Source organism: Oncorhynchus keta, chromosome 8, assembly GCF_023373465.1.
Source record: "Oncorhynchus keta strain PuntledgeMale-10-30-2019 chromosome 8, Oket_V2, whole genome shotgun sequence".
Lineage (NCBI taxonomy): Eukaryota > Metazoa > Chordata > Actinopteri > Salmoniformes > Salmonidae > Oncorhynchus > Oncorhynchus keta.
In genome coordinates, this window is record NC_068428.1 from 40,080,590 (window position 1) to 40,098,526 (window position 17,937).

Consider the following 17,937-nt stretch of genomic DNA (forward strand, 5'->3'; position numbering starts at 1 on the left):
GCAAATCTCACTCCAAGCCTTCCTCAAACGTTGGCAGCCCTATGGTGGGGAGGGATAGAGAGCTCGATAGAAAGAGAATAGCTGGTGGGGAGGGACAGAGAGAGAGATGGAGAGAGAGAAGTGCTGGTGGGGAAAGGGAGAGGGATGGAGAGAGAGAAGTACTGGTGGGGAGGGAGAGAGAGGGAGAGATGGAGAGATGATAGTGAGGGAGAGAGAGAGGAAAAGAGACTGGGGAAGAAGAGAGAGAGACAGGAGTTGATCCCTCCTCTCTCAGAAAAGATAACTGTAACTAACTGTCACCATCCCTCTCTCATTATCACATCTAAATGACTGCCTCATGTGTCCTGACACATCCTGCCTGGGTCGGAGCCACATCCTGCCTGGGTGGGAGCTAACTGGGGGAGAGGAGGAGACCTAAGCCAACTCACAGCTCAGACAGCTGGTCAATAGTGATGCATTTACATGACACTACAACATTCTATGGCAGCCATGTTAGAACCCCATTAACATTACATGAGGAATATTTTAACAATGCTAATTAACGGAACGTCTAGAATTACAACACTCCAAAAAAAAAAAAAAAAGGAATGTTTAGAATTGGAAAACTGTTCAAAACACTCTAAGTACACTATATGGCTCTGCCTGTGATTAATGAGTAACAAGGAACATGTTACATTGAGTTGCACAGATACCTGTTTGTGGTAATGTCTGTGTTAAGTACTTCTAATAATGTCTGTCTATAATGTGTGTGTTGTGTATTTGCGAGACAGGCCTGTCTGCATGCTGAGGGTCACATGGACGACGGTCTGACCCTTCAGCGTTGTCAACACGAGGAGGCACGGGCTGTACGCATCATCAGGAACACCACTGTCCTCTTCAGCCACTTCATCAAGTAGGGCTGTGTGTGTGTGTGTGTGTGTGTGTGTGTGTGTGTGTGTGTGTGTGTGTGTGTGTGTGTGTGTGTGTGTGTGTGTGTGTGTGTGTGTGTGTGTGTGTGTGTGTGTGTGTGTGTGCGTGTGCGTGTGTGTGTGCGCGCTGCATTAGTAACCTAGACAGTTTAAGGACCGTCATCTATTCCAGGAAATACAGAACACGGTCGGACAAATTTTGTATTAACTAGTTGAATGCTACTGAATAATACTGAATACTCCTTAATGCTACTGAATGCTTCTGAATACTATGGAATGCTCCCAAATACTACCGGATGCTCCTGAATTCTACTGAATGCTCCTGAATGCCCCTGAATACTACGGAATGCTCCGGAAGGCTACTGAATGCTCCTGAATGATACTGAATGATCCTAAATGCTACTGAATGCTACTGAATGCTCCTGTATACTACTGAACGACAAGCCGATTCACATGAACCTGCGCAATAGAGATCCAATTGAAGCTGCAGAACCGAAAGCAATTTTCCTGCTTTTGTGGAATTAGGCATGGATTAGTTCTCATGAATTGGCCTGCTGTGGATTCACTACCAGTGACTGATTTCGTAAATGATCTGCTGTAGAATTTGCGCAATGTAATTTTAAAACAATTGAGATGGTTTGCGACCATTGTGGATAAGTGATATTAATGTAGTTTTATGTCCCTCTCTCTATCCCTCTCTCTCACTCTTCCTCTCCCCAAACCTATCCCTGCCCCTCTCCCTCTTCCCTAGGGGTCTTGACAGTATAGGAAGGGATAAGAACGTGGAGGTCTCTCTGCCTAACTTTGACGAGGTGTTGCAGACGCTGGATGATCTCATTGAGTATTTCAAACAGCCCGACTCAGAACTGGAACATGAGGAGAAACAGACTCTGCTGAGATCTCTAATCAAACGACAGGACCTTTTCAAAGAGGAGGTGAGCTCCCAGGGCTCCGGGACCTCAGGTTTAATCAGGGCTAAATTTGAGTTAATCTCAGTTATTAATCTCAGTTCTGGACAGTTTTGTTCTGGGACCCATTTGCCAGGATCCGGTAGATCTCGTGGCCTGAACAATTATTTTCACTCTTTGCAATGTAAAAATTTAAATAAAAGTAATCAGAGTAAATTCAAGTTGACTCCTCTGTAATTCTCCTCCCCTTAATAAAAGACTTAACGTGAAAACGTGCCAGATATTCTAAGAATTGATTCGGGTTGTGCCGGCCCGGGTTCATGGTTTTGCACGACATTGTAGTCTATATAGACCAACGCGTGGTCATTACTGTGGTGAGAGACAGAATCGCACCAGTATCTCTCACAGAACTAGAATGAGAATCACTTTCTATGATCTCTCTCCCTCTCTCTGCTCTGACAGACATGAGCCTGCACCTCTCATCTCTCCAGCTGTAGCACCCCTGATCAAGTGAAATACATTTCCCAAAGTTATATAATTACGGCTGTCTGTTCAGAATGAAATGAAATCATTCAGAAGACTACACCACGAATAGGTCTATAATTTAGCCACAGAGGATCGATAGCTTTAAAAATATATATATATATATGTATATATATATCCTAGCTGTGGCTATACGTGGCAAATGGATCCTGCTGAAAAGAGAAGACTAGTCTGTCTGTAGTGCTACCAAGTATGTTATCAACGTCCAAATAGGCCTATTGAGCGAACAGTATTGTTTTACATTAAAACAAGAGGGAGATGGACTTGAGAGCATCGGCCTTCACAGGTGAGTGAGCTGTGTGTCATTGGGTGAGTCAGTGAAACTGGAAAGCTTGTTTAGGACTATAACTTCCTCCTCATATTGTACAGTGTGTTTCTCCTCACACCTGGCCTAGGCTATTGATGGATTAGAGACAAGGTTGTTTCTATTGATCTCAGATTGTCAGTGTCAAAGTCATTTACATAATTTGTGAGGTACTAAATCAGATTCAGCTAAAGTCTCCGGTCTTCTAAAATGATGTAGAACTGACGATTTTGCAGGTTTTCCTACTTACAAAGCATGTAGAGGTCTGTAATTTTTTTTATCATAGGTGCACTTCAACTGTGAGAGTCGGAATCTAAAACAAAAATCCAGAAAATCACTTTGTATGATTTTTAAGTAATTAATTTGCATTTTATTGCATGACATAAGTATTTAAAACATCAGAAAAGCAGAACTTAATATTTGGTACAGAAATCATTAAAAATCATACAATGTGATTTTCTGGATTTTTGTTTTAGATTCCGTCTCTCACAGTTGAAGTGTACCTATGATAAAAAAAATTATAGACCTCTACATGCTTTATAAGTAGGAAAACCTGCAAAATTGGCAGTGAATCAAATACTTGTTCTCCCCACTGTATAACTGTGAAGTTTTTCATTTATTTCACTTCAAATTAAAACTTTTTCAAAAATCGAACTTCACAGACATCTGAAGAACCATCAATTATATATAACTAAATGTTTTTTTTTTTTTTTTTACAAAATATTGACAACATTATAGCCTCAAGGTATCAAATGTGCCGTTAAAGAAGTCATTGCATGTATAGATTTTCTTTTACTTGACTTGAGACTGAACTTGAAAAAACGTATGATTCGATTCGACTTGACTTGCTCTTAGAATGTACTGTACAACTTGGACTTGATTCGAGACTCGACCCATTCTACATGGGATCTGACTTGAGACTTGAACCTTGTGACTTGAGACTTGCTTGGGACTTAAAAAATAGTGACTTGGTCCTACCTCTGCCTAAAAGTGTCTCCCAGAAGATATGCAAATGTATCTCTTTTCATGTAGGAAGTTCTAGGAACATGTATCACTGTGATTGAATCACATAATGACTAATTATGGTACACTATGCCCTATGCAGTGCACTACTATCGACCAGAGCCCTATTCCCTATGTAGTGCACTACTATAGACCAGAGCCCTATTCCCTATGTAGTGCACTACTATAGACCAGAGCCCTATTCCCTATGCAGTGCACTACTATAGACCAGAGCCCTATTCCCTATGTAGTGCACTACTATAGACCAGGCCATATTCCCTATATAGTGCACTACTATTGACCAGGGCCCTATTCCCTATGTAGTGCACTACTATTGACCAGGGCCCTATTCCCTATATAGTGCACTACTATTGACCAGGGCCCTATTCCCTATGTAGGCACTACTATTGACCAGAGCCCTATTCCCTATATAGTGCACTACTATTGACCAGGGCCCTATTCCCTATGTAGTGCACTACTATTGACCAGGGCCCTATTCCCTATATAGTGCACTACTATTGACCAGGGCCCTATTCCCTATGTAGTGCACTACTATAGACCAGAGCCCTATTCCCTATGTAGTGCACTACTATAGACCCGAGCCCTATTCCCTATGTAGTGCACTACTATAGACCAGGGCCCTATTCCCTATGTAGTGCACTACTATAGACCAGAGCCCTATTCCCTATGTAGTGCACTACTATAGACCCGAGCCCTATTCCCTATGTAGTGCACTACTATAGACCAGAGCCCTATTCCCTATGTAGTGCACTACTATAGACCCAAGCCCTATTCCCTATGTAGTGCACTACTATAGACCCGAGCCCTATTCCCTATGTAGTGCACTACTATAGACCAGAGCCCTATTCCCTATGTAGTGCACTACTATAGACCAGAGCCCTATTCCCTATGTAGTGCACTACTATTGACCAGGGCCCTATTCCCTATGTAGTGTAGACCAGAGCCCTATTCCCTATGTAGTGCACTACTATAGACCAGAGCCCTATTCCCTATGTAGTGCACTACTATAGACCAGAGCCCTATTCCCTATGTAGTGCACTACTATAGACCAGAGCCCTATTCCCTATGTAGTGCACTACTATAGACCAGAGCCCTATTCCCTATGTAGTGCACTACTATAGACCAGAGCCCTATTCCCTATGTAGTGCACTAGTATAGACCAGAGCCCTATTCCCTATGTAGTGCACTACTATTGACCAGGGCCCTATTCCCTATGTAGTGCACTACTATAGACCAGAGCCCTATTCCCTATGTAGTGCACTACTATAGACCAGAGCCCTATTCCCTATGTAGTGTACTACTATAGACCAGAGCCCTATTCCCTATGTAGTGCACTACTATAGACCAGAGCCCTATTCCCTATGTAGTGCACTACTATAGACCAGAGCCCTATTCCCTATGTAGTGCACTACTATAGACCAGAGCCCTATTCCCTATGTAGTGCACTACTATAGACCAGAGCCCTATTCCCTATGTAGTGCACTACTATAGACCAGAGCCCTATTCCCTATGTAGTGCACTACTATAGACCAGAGCCCTATTCCCTATGTAGTAGACCAGACTACTATTGACCAGACCAGAGCCCTATTCCCTATGTAGTGCACTACTATAGACCAGAGCCCTATTCCCTATGTAGTGCACTACTATAGACCAGGGCCCTATTCCCTATGTAGTGCACTACTATAGACCAGGGTCCTATTCCCTATATAGTGCACTACTATTGACCAGGGCCCTATTCCCTATGTAGTGCACTACTATAGACCAGAGCCCATAAAGCTCAGGTCAAAAGTGTCCGTTGTGGATGTAACTCTTGTATTAGAGCGTTGGGCCAGTAAATGAAAGGTTGCTGGATCGAATCCCCGAGCTAACATGGTAAACATCTATCCTTCTGCCCCTGAACAAGGCACTCTTCCTCGGGTAGGCCGTCATTGTAAATAAGAATTTGTTCTTAACTGACTTGCCTAGTGTTTGTGTGTGTGTTTCAGGGCATGCTGGCCCTACTGGTGATGTGCATCGACCGTCTCAACCTGTACAACAGCGCTGCTCACTTTGGAGAGCATGCTGGGGAAGAGGCTGGGGCGGCATGGAAGAGCATCCTCAACCTACTCTACCAACTACTGGGTGAGAGAGATGGATCTTAGGGTTCTGTGTCAACTCTAAACACCTCTGTGCGCACACACACACACACACACACACACCTCCCTGACCCTGAGCTCCATCTGAAGAGTGACATGACAGTTATTTTATTTACAGGGGAGAGAGAAGAGAGAGAGAGAGAGAGAGAGAGAGAGAGAGAGAGAGAGAGAGAGAGAGAGAGAGAGAGAGAGAGAGAGAGAGAGAGAGAGAGAGAGAGAGAGAGAGAGAGAGAGAGAGAGAGAGAGAGAGAGAGAGAGAGAGAGAGAGAGAGAGAGAGAGAGAGAGAGAGAGAGAGAGAGAGAGATAGAGATGAAGCTTCATCACATAAATAAAATAGAGACCCGTTCTTAACACCTGCCCTCTGGGCACTGTGATGTCATGATGCAGTGCATGCATCCCAAATGGCACCCTTTCCCCTATATAGTGCACTAGTTATGACCACAGCGCATAGGGCTGTGTTCAAAAGTAGTGCACTATAGGGTGCTATTTGGGACGCATGGGTGAGACAAGGGAGGCTGTTAACACCAGTCAGATAAATGTTCAAAACCCTTTATTTACAAAATGTCAGTTACAAATGTTTTATCACTGATCTCGGGCCTTGATGTGTCAGACTTCTATCTCGAGGAGAGGAGGTCTCTGCTGTGACAAAGACCCCTTGTACAGCATAGTATCGGTCAATATAAGACCCTGGATGTGTTGTTGTTCGCCTTTTGTTGTGGTGATGTCATAGAGGCAGAAACAGGTCCATCATTTTAACGAGTTCCCCTTAGTTCAGCTTGACCGCACTCGTATTCAAATCCTCTACACACACACACACACACACACACACACACACACACACACACACACACACACACACACACACACACACACACACACACACACACACACACACACACACACACACACACACACACACACACACACACACACACACACACACACACACACATCCCCTTGCACGCAGGCACACACACCCCAGTGAAAACAGCCCAGACTTCCTCTTGCTAAACCAACACAGGGGTCACCCTGAAGGATGCCATTGCAGTCTGAGCAGAGAGAGAGAAGAGAGATGAGAGAGAGAGAAGAGAGAGGGGAGATAGATAGGAGAGAGGAGATAGAAGAGAGAGAGAAGAGATAGGAGAGAGAGGAGTGAGAGGATATAGGAGAGAGAGAGAAGAGAGAGGGGAGATAGATAGGAGAGAGGAGATAGAAGAGAAGAGAAGAGAAGAGAAGAGAGAGAGAGAGAAGAGATAGGAGAGAGAGGAGTGAGAGGATATAGGAGAGAGAGAGGAGAGAAGAGAAGAGAAGAGAGAGAGAGAGAGAGAGAGAGAGAGAGAGGGAGGGGGTGGAGATAGATAGGAGAGGGGAGATAGGAGAGAGAGAGAGAGAGAGAGAGGAGTGAGAGGATATAGGAGAGAGAGAGAGAGGATATGGGGAGAGAGAGAGAGAGAGGAGATAGGAGAGAGAGAGGAGTGAGAGGATATAGGAGAGAGAGAGGAGAGAAGAGAAGAGAAGAGAGAGAGAGAGAGAGAGAGAGAGAGAGAGAGAGGAGTGAGAGGATATAGAGAGAGAGAGAGAGAGAGAGAGAGAGAGAGAGAGAGAGAGAGAGAGAGAGTCAGACAGTGTTCTCTGTGAGTTTGTGTTGACTAATGGCTCTGCATTGAGCGGTATGAATTAGCTGACAGATTATGCTGTTAAACTATCCCAAAGGCATTATCATTCTGCTGTCCCTAAGGCTAATGCTGAGTGATGACTGGGTGAGGAGACAGCTAGATATCAAACAAAGACAAGAGGTCTCAACATAGATGGAGAAATGACATTTTCTCGTCAGCCTCTGCCTCTCTCTCACCCTCTCACCCCTCTGCCATGTCTGCATCACTCTGTCATCCCTGACAATCCCTTCTACTCACCCCTCTTTCCCCCACTCTGCCCTCTATGCCCCTCCACTCACCTCTCTCTCCAGCCTCTCTGATCAAAGGGAACCGGAACAACTGTACTCAGTTCTCCAGGAACCTGGACTGGCTGGTCAGCAAGCTGGAGAGACTGGAGTCCTCATCAGGTACCCTACACAATACACAGAGAGTTCAAGAAGTACATATGTGTATTAGACCAATCAGATTGGATTTGGTCAGGAAACTCCCCAGACCTTTACATATTGGGTATGGAATTGTTTGTTTATGTAGTCAAATGCCTTGTATTATTAGCTAGCTAATTGTGTGTGTCTGGTGTAAGTCAACCTGAATCCTAATATGAGAGTCGTTCTAGAACTGTAAATAAAGTAGATTTTCTTACAAAGGTCTATAGCATAATCTCCCAGTAGTTTTAGCCTGTTTGTCCTCGAGTATTGTGGAGGTGCTCCATTGTATCCTGATAGTGTCTCCTGATTCTATTCTGTTTTGTTTTGTTCTACTTTACTCTATTGTAGGTATCCTGGAGGTGCTCCATTGTATCCTGATAGAGTCTCCTGATTCTATTCTGTTTTGTTTTGTTCTACTTTACTCTATTGTAGGTATCCTGGAGGTGCTCCATTGTATCCTGATAGTGTCTCCTGATTCTATTCTGTTTTGTTTTGTTCTACTTTACTCTATTGTAGGTATCCTGGAGGTGCTCCATTGTATCCTGATAGAGTCTCCGGAGGCTCTGAACATCATCCAGAAAGGACACATCAAGTCCATCATCTCCCTGCTCTACAAACACGGACGCAACCACAAGGTCAGCAACAACAACACATTACTGAGGTTCTAATACACTCATATTGAAGGTTCTAACACACTCATTCTGAAGGTTCTAATACACTCATTCTGAAGGTTCTAATACACTCATTCTGAAGGTTCTAATACACTCATTCTGAAGGTTCTAATACACTCATATTGAAGGTTCTAATACACTCATTCTGAAGGTTCTAACACACTCATTCTGAAGGTTCTAATACACTCATTCTGAAGGTTCGAATACACTCATTCTGAAGGTTCTAATACACTCATTCTGAAGGTTCTAATACACTCATTCAGAAGGTTCTAATACACTCATTCTGAAGGTTCTAATACACTCATTCTGAAGGTTCCAATAAACTCGTTATTATTTTTGTTTTATATTTTATTTTTGCATTTTCCAATTAAGAACATTCAAAACAAAAGTGAAAAGATATTAGACAACGATAGGACAAAGTGACAGTAACAGACGAACGTAGCAAAAATAAATTATAATTATAGTTATATAAACAAACATACAATAATAAAAATATTTTAAAAAATGAAATTAAAAAATAACGAGACATTGGGTCACCTGCCGTAGGCTACATAATATACATTACGTGTGAAACATTATGTGAGGATTATATATAGATTCAATCAATGAGATGTGGGGGGAGATTCTCCATATAGTCAATAAAAGGTTGCCAAATTCTGTAAAATGTCTTTAACTTATTCCTCAAGCAGTAAGTGATTTTCTCCAAAGGGATACAACTATTAACTTCCGAAAGCCACATTGCAACTGGCAGGGAGGAATCCAATTTCCATTTCAAGGGAATACATTTCTTGGCAATCGCTAGCAATATTTCTGTTAGCTTTATAGTATGGCTTTGCCTAAGATTGGTGTTAGTAAAGTTACCCAGTAGACAGACCTCCGGGTCTAAAGCCAGAAACCGTGTAGTTTTGAACACTGACAAGTGGAATGGAGGAATGTTCCTTCATCTGAGCCACATCTAAAACATAGGGAGGAGATATCTGGGTTGAACCTGTGCAGTCTAGATGGGGTGATATAGAGCTGATGGAGAAAATTAAACTGGATCAGTCTGTATCTGGAGTTCAATGTGGATGTAACCCCATCCCTGCATTGGTCACTCCATAGATCCTCGTCAAGATCAATACCCAGATCTCTCTCACATCTAAGTCGGGGTTTATCTAGCCCAGGCAGTGTTAGTCCTGACATAAGAGCATTGTAAACACGGGAAATGGTCTTGTACAAGTATCCGGCGCCGACTGAGATGGCCGCCTCGCTTCGCGTTCCTAGGAAACTATGCAGTTTTTTGTTTTTTTACGTGTTATTTCTTACATTAGTACCCCAGGTCATCTTAGGTTTCATTACATACAGTCGAGAAGAACTACTGAATATAAGATCAGCGTCAACTCACCATCAGTACGACCAAGAATATGTTTTCCGCGACGCAGATCCTGTGTTCTGCCTTACAAACAGGACAACGGAATGGATCGCATGCAGCGACCCAAGGAAACGACTCCGAAAAAGAGGGAAACGAGGCGGTGTTCTGGTCAGACTCCGAAAAAGGGCACATCGCGCACCACTCCCCAGCATTCTTCTTGCTAATGTCCAGTCTCTTGACAACAAGGTTGACGAAATCCGAGCAAGGGTGGCATTCCAGAGGGACATCAGAGACTGCAACGTTCTCTGCTTCACGGAAACATGGCTTACTGGGAAGACGCTATCCGATGCGGTGCAGCCAACGGGTTTCTCCACGCATCGCGCCGACAGAAACAAACATCTCTCTGGTAAGAAGAGTGGCGGGGGCGTATGCCTCATGACTAACGGGACATGGTGTGATGAAGGAAACATACAGGAACTCAAATCCTTCTGTTCACCTGATTGATTTAGAATTCCTCACAATCAAATGTAGACCGCATTATCTTCCAAGAGAATTCTCTTCGATTATAATCCCAGCCGTATATATCCCCCCCAAGCAGACACATCGATGGCTCTGAACGAACTTTATTTAACTCTTTGCAAACTGGAAACCATTTATCCGGAGGCTGCATTCATTGTAGCTGGGGATTTTAACAAAGCTAATCTGAAAACAAGACTCCCTAAATTTTATCAACATATCGATTGCGCAACCAGGGGTGGTAAAACCTTGGATCATTGTTACTCTAACTTCCGCAACGCATATAAGGCCCTGCCCCGCCCCCCTTTCGGAAAAGCTGACCACGACTCCATTTTGCTGATCCCTGCCTACAGGCAGAAGCTAAAACAAGAGGCTCCCACGCTGAGGTCTGTCCAACGCTGGTCAGACCAAGCTGACTCTACACTCCAAGACTGCTTCCATCACGTGGACTGGGACATGTTTCGTATTGCGTCAGATGAAAATATTGATGAATACGCTGTTTCGGTGTGCGAGTTCATTAGAACGTGCGTCGAAGATGTCGTTGCCATAGCAACGATAAAAACATTCCCAAACCAGAAACCGTGGATTGATGGCAGCATTCGCGTGAAACTGAAAGCGCGAACCACTGCTTTTAATCAGGGCAAGGTGTCTGGTAACATGTCCGAATATTAACAATGCAGCTATTCCCTCCGCAAGGCTATTAAACAAGCTAAGCGTCAGTACAGAGACAAAGTGGAATCTCAATTCAATGGCTCAGACACAAGAGGCATGTGGCAGGGTCTACAGTCAATCACGGACTACAAGAAGAAACCCAGCCCAGTCACGGACCAGGATGTCTTGCTCCCAGGCAGACCCTCTCCTGTACTCCCTGTTCACCCACGACTGCGTGGCCACGCACGCCTCCAACTCAATCATCAAGTTTGCGGACGACACAACAGTGGTAGGCTTGATTACCAACAACGACGAGACGGCCTACAGGGAGGAGGTGAGGGCCCTCGGAGTGTGGTGTCAGGAAAATAACCTCACACTCAACGTCAACAAAACTAAGGAGATGATTGTGGACTTCAGTAAACAGCAGAGGGAACACCCCTATCCACATCGATGGAACAGTAGTGGAGAGGGTAGCAAGTTTTAAGTTCCTCAGCATACACATCACAGACAAACTGAATTGGTCCACTCACACTGACAGCGTCGTGAAGAAGGCGCAGCAGCGCCTCTTCAACCTCAGGAGGCTGAAGAAATTCGGCTTGTCACCAAAAGCACTCACAAACTTCTACAGATGCACAATCGAGAGCATCCTGGCGGGCTGTATCACCGCCTGGTACGGCAACTGCTCTGCCCTCAACCGTAAGGCTCTCCAGAGGGTAGTGAGGTCTGCACCCGATGTTACAGGAAGGCCATAAAGATCATCAAGGACATCAACCACCCGAACCACTGCCTGTTCACCCCGCTATCATCCAGAAGGTGAGGTCAGTACAGGTGCATCAAAGCTGGGACCGAGAGACTGAAAAAACAGCTTCTATCTCAAGGCCATCAGACTGTTAAACAGCCACCACTAACATTGAGTGGCTGCCGCCAACACACTGTCATTGACACTGACCCAACTCCAGCCACTTTAATAATGGGAATTGATGGGAAATGATGTAAATATATCACTAGCCACTTTAAACAATGCTACCTTATATAATGTTACTTACCCTACATTATTCATCTCATATGCATACGTATATACTGTACTCTACATCATCGACTGCATCCTTATGTAATACATGTATCACTAGCCACTTTAACTATGCCACTTTGTTTACTTTGTCTACATACTCATCTCATATGTATATACTGTACTCGACACCATCTACTGTATGCTGCTCTGTACCATCACTCATTCATATATCCTTATGTACATATTCCTTATCCCCTTACACTGTGTATAAGACAGTAGTTTTGGAATTGTTAGTTAGATTACTTGTTGGTTATCACTGCATTGTCGGAACTAGAAGCACAAGCATTTCGCTACACTCGCATTAACATCTGCTAACCATGTGTATGTGACAAATAAAATTTTATTTGATTTGATTGATTTGAACAGTGGTTGGTCTGCGTGGCAGAGTTGTTCAATAGGTGACATCTTAGGTAGGTTCCATTGTCCCTTGAGAGTCACCCTAATAAAGTTTCGTAGTTGTAGGTAGCTAAAGAAGTCCCTGTTAGGCAAGTGGTATTTCTGTTTCAGCTGATCAAAAGACATAAGAACTCCCTCCTCGTAACAATGTTCCAGAAGAGTGATCCCCTTATCAGACCATGGTCTAAAGTTACTATTCTGGAAAAACATAGGGATCAATCTATTGTTCCATAAAGGGGTTTTAGGGGAAAGGAATCCCCCTCGTCCGAACAGCTCATGCAGTTTGCACCATGCCAGGACAGAATGTATGATTAAAGGGTTGTCTGTGATGGTTTTTATAGATTTTCTGTCCTATTTGTAAAACAAATCTGCCCCAGTGTCATCATTTACCTCAAGCTTTTCAATGTTCAACCATGAGGGAGAGGGACCATTGTCAAACCTCTGAGCCAGAAACCTAGACTGTGCAGCCCAGTAGTACATTCTAAAATTGGGGAGGTTTAAGCCCACCTCAAAGCAATGTATGTCAGGGCACGTTCTAATAGCCTCAGCCAACGGTTCGATGGCGAGGGCAAAGAGGTGGGGGCTAATTGGGCAACCTTGTCTGGTCCCCCTATAAAGAGGGAAAGAGGAGGAAGTAATCCCATTGGTAGCAATCCTAGCTTTAGGAGATTTGTAGAGTGATTTTATCACATTTACAAACACGGTACCTAAACCGAACTTATCCAAGACGCGAAAGAGGTATGGCCATTCAACCCTATCAAAGGCCTTTTCAGCGTCGAGGGAGACTGCGACACCAGGTATTTTGTTTTTGTTAGCAAGGTGAATTATATCAAAGAACCTTCTGAGATTATTGGAGGACAATCTATTAATTATGAAGCCAGTCTGATCTGGGTTGACCAACAGGGGAAGACATGACTCCAGTCTCTTAGATAGCATCTTGGTGACCAGTTTACAATCTGTGTTAAGGAGAGAGATTGGTCTATAGGAGGCGCATTTTAGCGGGTTTTTCCCTTTCTTGTGGATTACAGTAATCACTGCTTGAGAGAAGGACTCTGGAAAGCAGTTGTCTTCTCTGGCTTTTTTATGTACCTCCATAAGGTAGGGGACCAACAGCTCCCTAAATTCTTTATAGAACTCTGGAGGGAAGCCATCCTCCCCAGGAGATTTATTAGAAGGTAAGGATTTAATGGCCTCCAACAATTCAGGGACTGAGAAGTGTTCACTCAGGCGCTCGCTGTCTTCCCCTGACAGGCATGGGAGGTTGAGAGAGGAGAGAAAGGAGTCTATCTCTGATAGATCATCGCTTGATTGGGAAGTGTAGAGGTCTTCATAGTATTTCTTAAAAGTATTATTAATTTCAGTAGGGTCGAAAGATATCTCTTTCGTGAGAGTTTCTATGGCATTAATTGTCCTCTTACTTTCCTCTGCTTTCAGTTGCCATGCCAATACTTTGTGAGCTTTCTCTCCAAGCTCATAATAACGCTGTTTTGATTTAGTGATGGCCCTCTCAGCTTGATATGTGTTCAGAATATTATATTTAAGTTTTTTATTTACCAAAAGCCTGTATAGATCTTTAGTCGTGCCTCTTTGGTAGGTTTTCTCTAGCTCTGAGATTTCAGATTCAAGAGCACTCAGTTCCGCACCGTGTTTTTTCTTCAGCCCTTTAGTATAGGAAATAATCTGTCCTCTCAAAGAATGAAGCTGTCAGGAGCAGAGGGTGTGTTTGTCAAAGTAAAAATATTGATCTGCTCTTTGATGAATGCACAAAATTCAGGTTGCTTTAGAAGTGTATAATTTAGTCTCCATCTATATGCTCCATTTACCTTGGTAGGAATGGAGATTGATAATACCAGAGGAGAATGGTCACTAACCAATCTGGGGAGATACTCGACATCTAACACTCTATGAAACAGTTGTGTCGAAAGTAAAAAGTGATCTATGCGTGTGTGTGTCTTGTGTGGGTGTGAATAAAAAGAGTAGTCCCTATCCTGTGGGTGCAACTGTCTCCAGATGTCTAGTAAATTGAGATATTTCATGAATGACATGGTGAGCTTGCCGGCTTTGGTAAGAAGTGAGGGTTTATCAGAAGACCTATCAAGAACTGTATCTAAGCAAAAATTTAAATCTCCTCCAACCAGTAGCCATCCTGGTGGTGCTTGAGCAACCTGAAGGAAGACATTCTGAATAAACATATGGTCATCGAAGTTAGGAGCATAAATATTCAATAGAGTCCAAGACTCTGAAAACCTATGCCCCTGCACCAAAACAAACCTGCCAGAGGGATCAGAGATGGTGTTGTTGACGCAGAAGGGGATGTGTCTACTTATCAAAATTGCAGTTCCTCTTGCTTTGGAGTTAAAAGAGGATGCAAAAACTTGTCCTACCCATTCCCACTTCAATTTCTAGTGTTCACTGGCTGTAAGATGTGTTTCTTGTAAAAACACAATGTCAGCCTTTAATTTCTTAAGGTATGTATAGACTATTTTCCTTTTAATCGGGCTGTTAAGACCTTTTACGTTGAATGTGACATATTTTAGTGGATTAAGCATAGGTTGGGTTTCAAATATGTAACTGAATAGAAATCTATCATATGCAGATAATTAGGAAATGTTTCAACTTTGGTTTGAGCACAAAAGTGACCTGTGTGTCTCTTTAGGAAGGAAACAATAAACATAGAAGAAAGGAAGAACAAAATAATAAAAATCCCACCCACCCCGATTGTCAGACTAGAACAACAGTCCCAACAATCAAACATGAATACACTTGTAGAGATACGTTGCTGCTCGCTTTCCATCTTGCTCTTACTAGCTAAACCTTGGCATAAACTAAAACCTGTGAGCTCTCTAAATTGAAAACAAACGTTGTGAATAGATATTTATGGCTGAATATTTACTGCCCACGGTAAGGGCTGCTTGAGTCTCTTTACGAAAGATTAACATAAATGAGGGGGAAAGCAGTGGGCCTAAACCCACTTATTGCTTCGCCCAGTAGATATGGACTAAACCAAAATATACTCTCCTGTAAATGTAATAGAACTCACCCCAGGAATATACGGTTAGTTGAAAATATACAAATCAATTAAAGTGACCGGGAGATACCAGCAGTTCACTCCGGATAAGAGAAAACAAACAAACTGCATTTTATCCCCCAGAGAGACCGTCCTGGCTCAGACTCAGACGTTGCTCAGTTCTTTGAGAAAAGTGTGCACTTCTCCCGGTGTGTTGAAGAGATGGCTTCGGCCTTTGTACTGAACTTTCATCCACGCAGGGTGGATGAGGTAGCCGGTGATGTTCTTCTCCTTCAGTGCTTTGGCGGCAGGTCTGAACTGCTTGCGGCGTCTGGCGAGGTCCGCGCTCATATCCGGGGAAAGGCTGACTCTCTTCCCATCGATGGCGATGTCCCCTTTGGCTCTTGCGAGTTGCAGTATCTTCTCTCTTGGAAACGGAGGAACCTGATCAGGACGGCTCGTGGGGGCTCATCTGGCCGGGGTTTCGGGCGCTGATGTTCTGTGGGCGCGTTCGATTTCCAGCGGCTTGGTGAAGTTGGTTATGCCTAGGACCTCCGGGATCCATTGAGTGAAGAAACGGACCGGGTCACGGCCCTCGCTGTCCTCTTTCAATCCCACCACACGGATATTACTACGTCTACTCTGGTTCTCCATCTGATCTACTTTGTTTTTGAGGTAGGCATTGTCCTTTTGCAGTTGTGTCAAGAGCTGGTCATGTCTAGCGATGGTATCTTCAACTGTGCTAATGCGCAGCTCTGCCTCAGTCATTCTCAAAAGGAGATCATTCATGGAGGATTTCAGGTCGTCAATGGAAGAATGGAGTTCAGCCGATTTCTTATCGATTTTCAGAGAAAGACCTCTGTTACCATCCTGAATTTCCCAGAGGAGAGTAGCCAGCATGTCGGCAGGCTCGCAAGAGGCTGCTGAGAGCAACACTCTGGAACTGTCGTCTGAGTTATGAGGACTAATGCTAATCTTGCTAGCTGTAGCGTTATCGTTATCTTGGGAATCAACAACGTTTTGGTCGTCCTTCTTGCCTCTCGGTCGGAGGTCCATGGCTCTTTGGGAAGGTAAGTACTTGACAATTTATCAGCCGATGTTTGAATATTGTTTCAACGTTGTTATTTAGGTAAAAATAGAATAACTTTGAAGAGCTCGGTTTGTCAACGTCTGCTCAGCTCCGCGGCATCACGTGTCTCCCCAATACACTCATTCTGAAGGTTCTAAATGAAACTCAACAGCAGCAGCATGTACACATACCTGCAGAATGACAATATCATGCTGTAAACAATGCTATTCTAATGCTTTCTGAGAGAGAGGCAAACATGAGCCAAACATCTAGAGTATGAGCAGCAGTGCTTTGGGCTTTCATCCCTATAACCAGAGGAGATAATTAACCTAGAGGAGATGGTTAACCCGGGGGAGATAGTTAACCAGGAGGATATGGTTAACCCAGAGGATTTAGTTAACCCAGAGGAGATGGTTAACCCGGGGGAGATGGTTAACCCAGGGGAGATAGTTAACCAGGAGGAGATGGTTAACCCAGAGGAGATAGTTAACTAGGAGGAGATAGTTAACCCAGAGGAGATAGTTAACCCGGAGGAGATGGTTAACCCGGAGGAGATGGTTAACCCAGAGGAGATAGTTAACCCGGAGGAGATGGTTAACCCAGAGGAGATGGTTAACCCAGAGGAGATGGTTAACCCAGAGGAGATGGTTAACCCAGAGGAGATGGTTAACCCAGAGGAGATAGTTAACCCAGAGGAGATGGTTAACCCAGAGGAGATAGTTAACCCGGAGGAGATGGTTAACCCAGAGGAGATGGTTAACCCAGAGGAGATAGTTAACCCAGAGGAGATGGTTAACCCAGAGGAGATAGTTAACCCGGAGGAGATGGTTAAACCCGGGGGAGATAGTTAACCCGGAGGAGATAGGTAAACAGGAGGAGATAGTTAACCTGGGGGAGATGGTTAACCCGGGGGAGATAGTTAACCCGGAGGAGATGGTTAACCCGGAGGAGATGGTTAACCTAGAAATAGTTAACATGTCAGGGCTTGACAGAGGTTAAACAGTACTAGCGATTCATAAAACTTCTAACCATGTCAAGTTTAACCTGAAAAGTGATTGTCCCCCCTCAAAACAATGCAACACTCAGATAATGTACAGTCGTGGCCAAAAGCTTTGAGAATGACACAAATATGAATTTCCACAAAGTTTGCTGCTTCAGTGTCTTTAGATATTTTTTGTCAGATGTTACTATGGAATACTGAACTATAATTACAAGCATTTCATAAGTGTCGAATGCTTTTTTGACAATTACATGAAGTTGATGCAAAGAGTCAATATTTGCAGTGTTGACCCTTCTTATTCA

General features: G+C 43.8%; 1 protein-coding gene across 1 annotated transcript in view; it reads left to right on the plus strand.

Annotated features, from left to right (window-relative positions):
- Positions 1-17,937, plus strand: part of LOC118387158 (ryanodine receptor 3-like) — a 308,396-nt gene that overhangs the window by 100,624 nt on the left and 189,835 nt on the right. Inside the window, exons 12-16 of the mRNA XM_052523336.1 lie at positions 771-892; positions 1,660-1,843; positions 5,672-5,807; positions 7,789-7,884; positions 8,419-8,537. Coding sequence (XP_052379296.1) covers positions 771-892; positions 1,660-1,843; positions 5,672-5,807; positions 7,789-7,884; positions 8,419-8,537 — 657 coding nt within the window. The remainder of the gene's footprint in view (positions 1-770; positions 893-1,659; positions 1,844-5,671; positions 5,808-7,788; positions 7,885-8,418; positions 8,538-17,937) is intronic.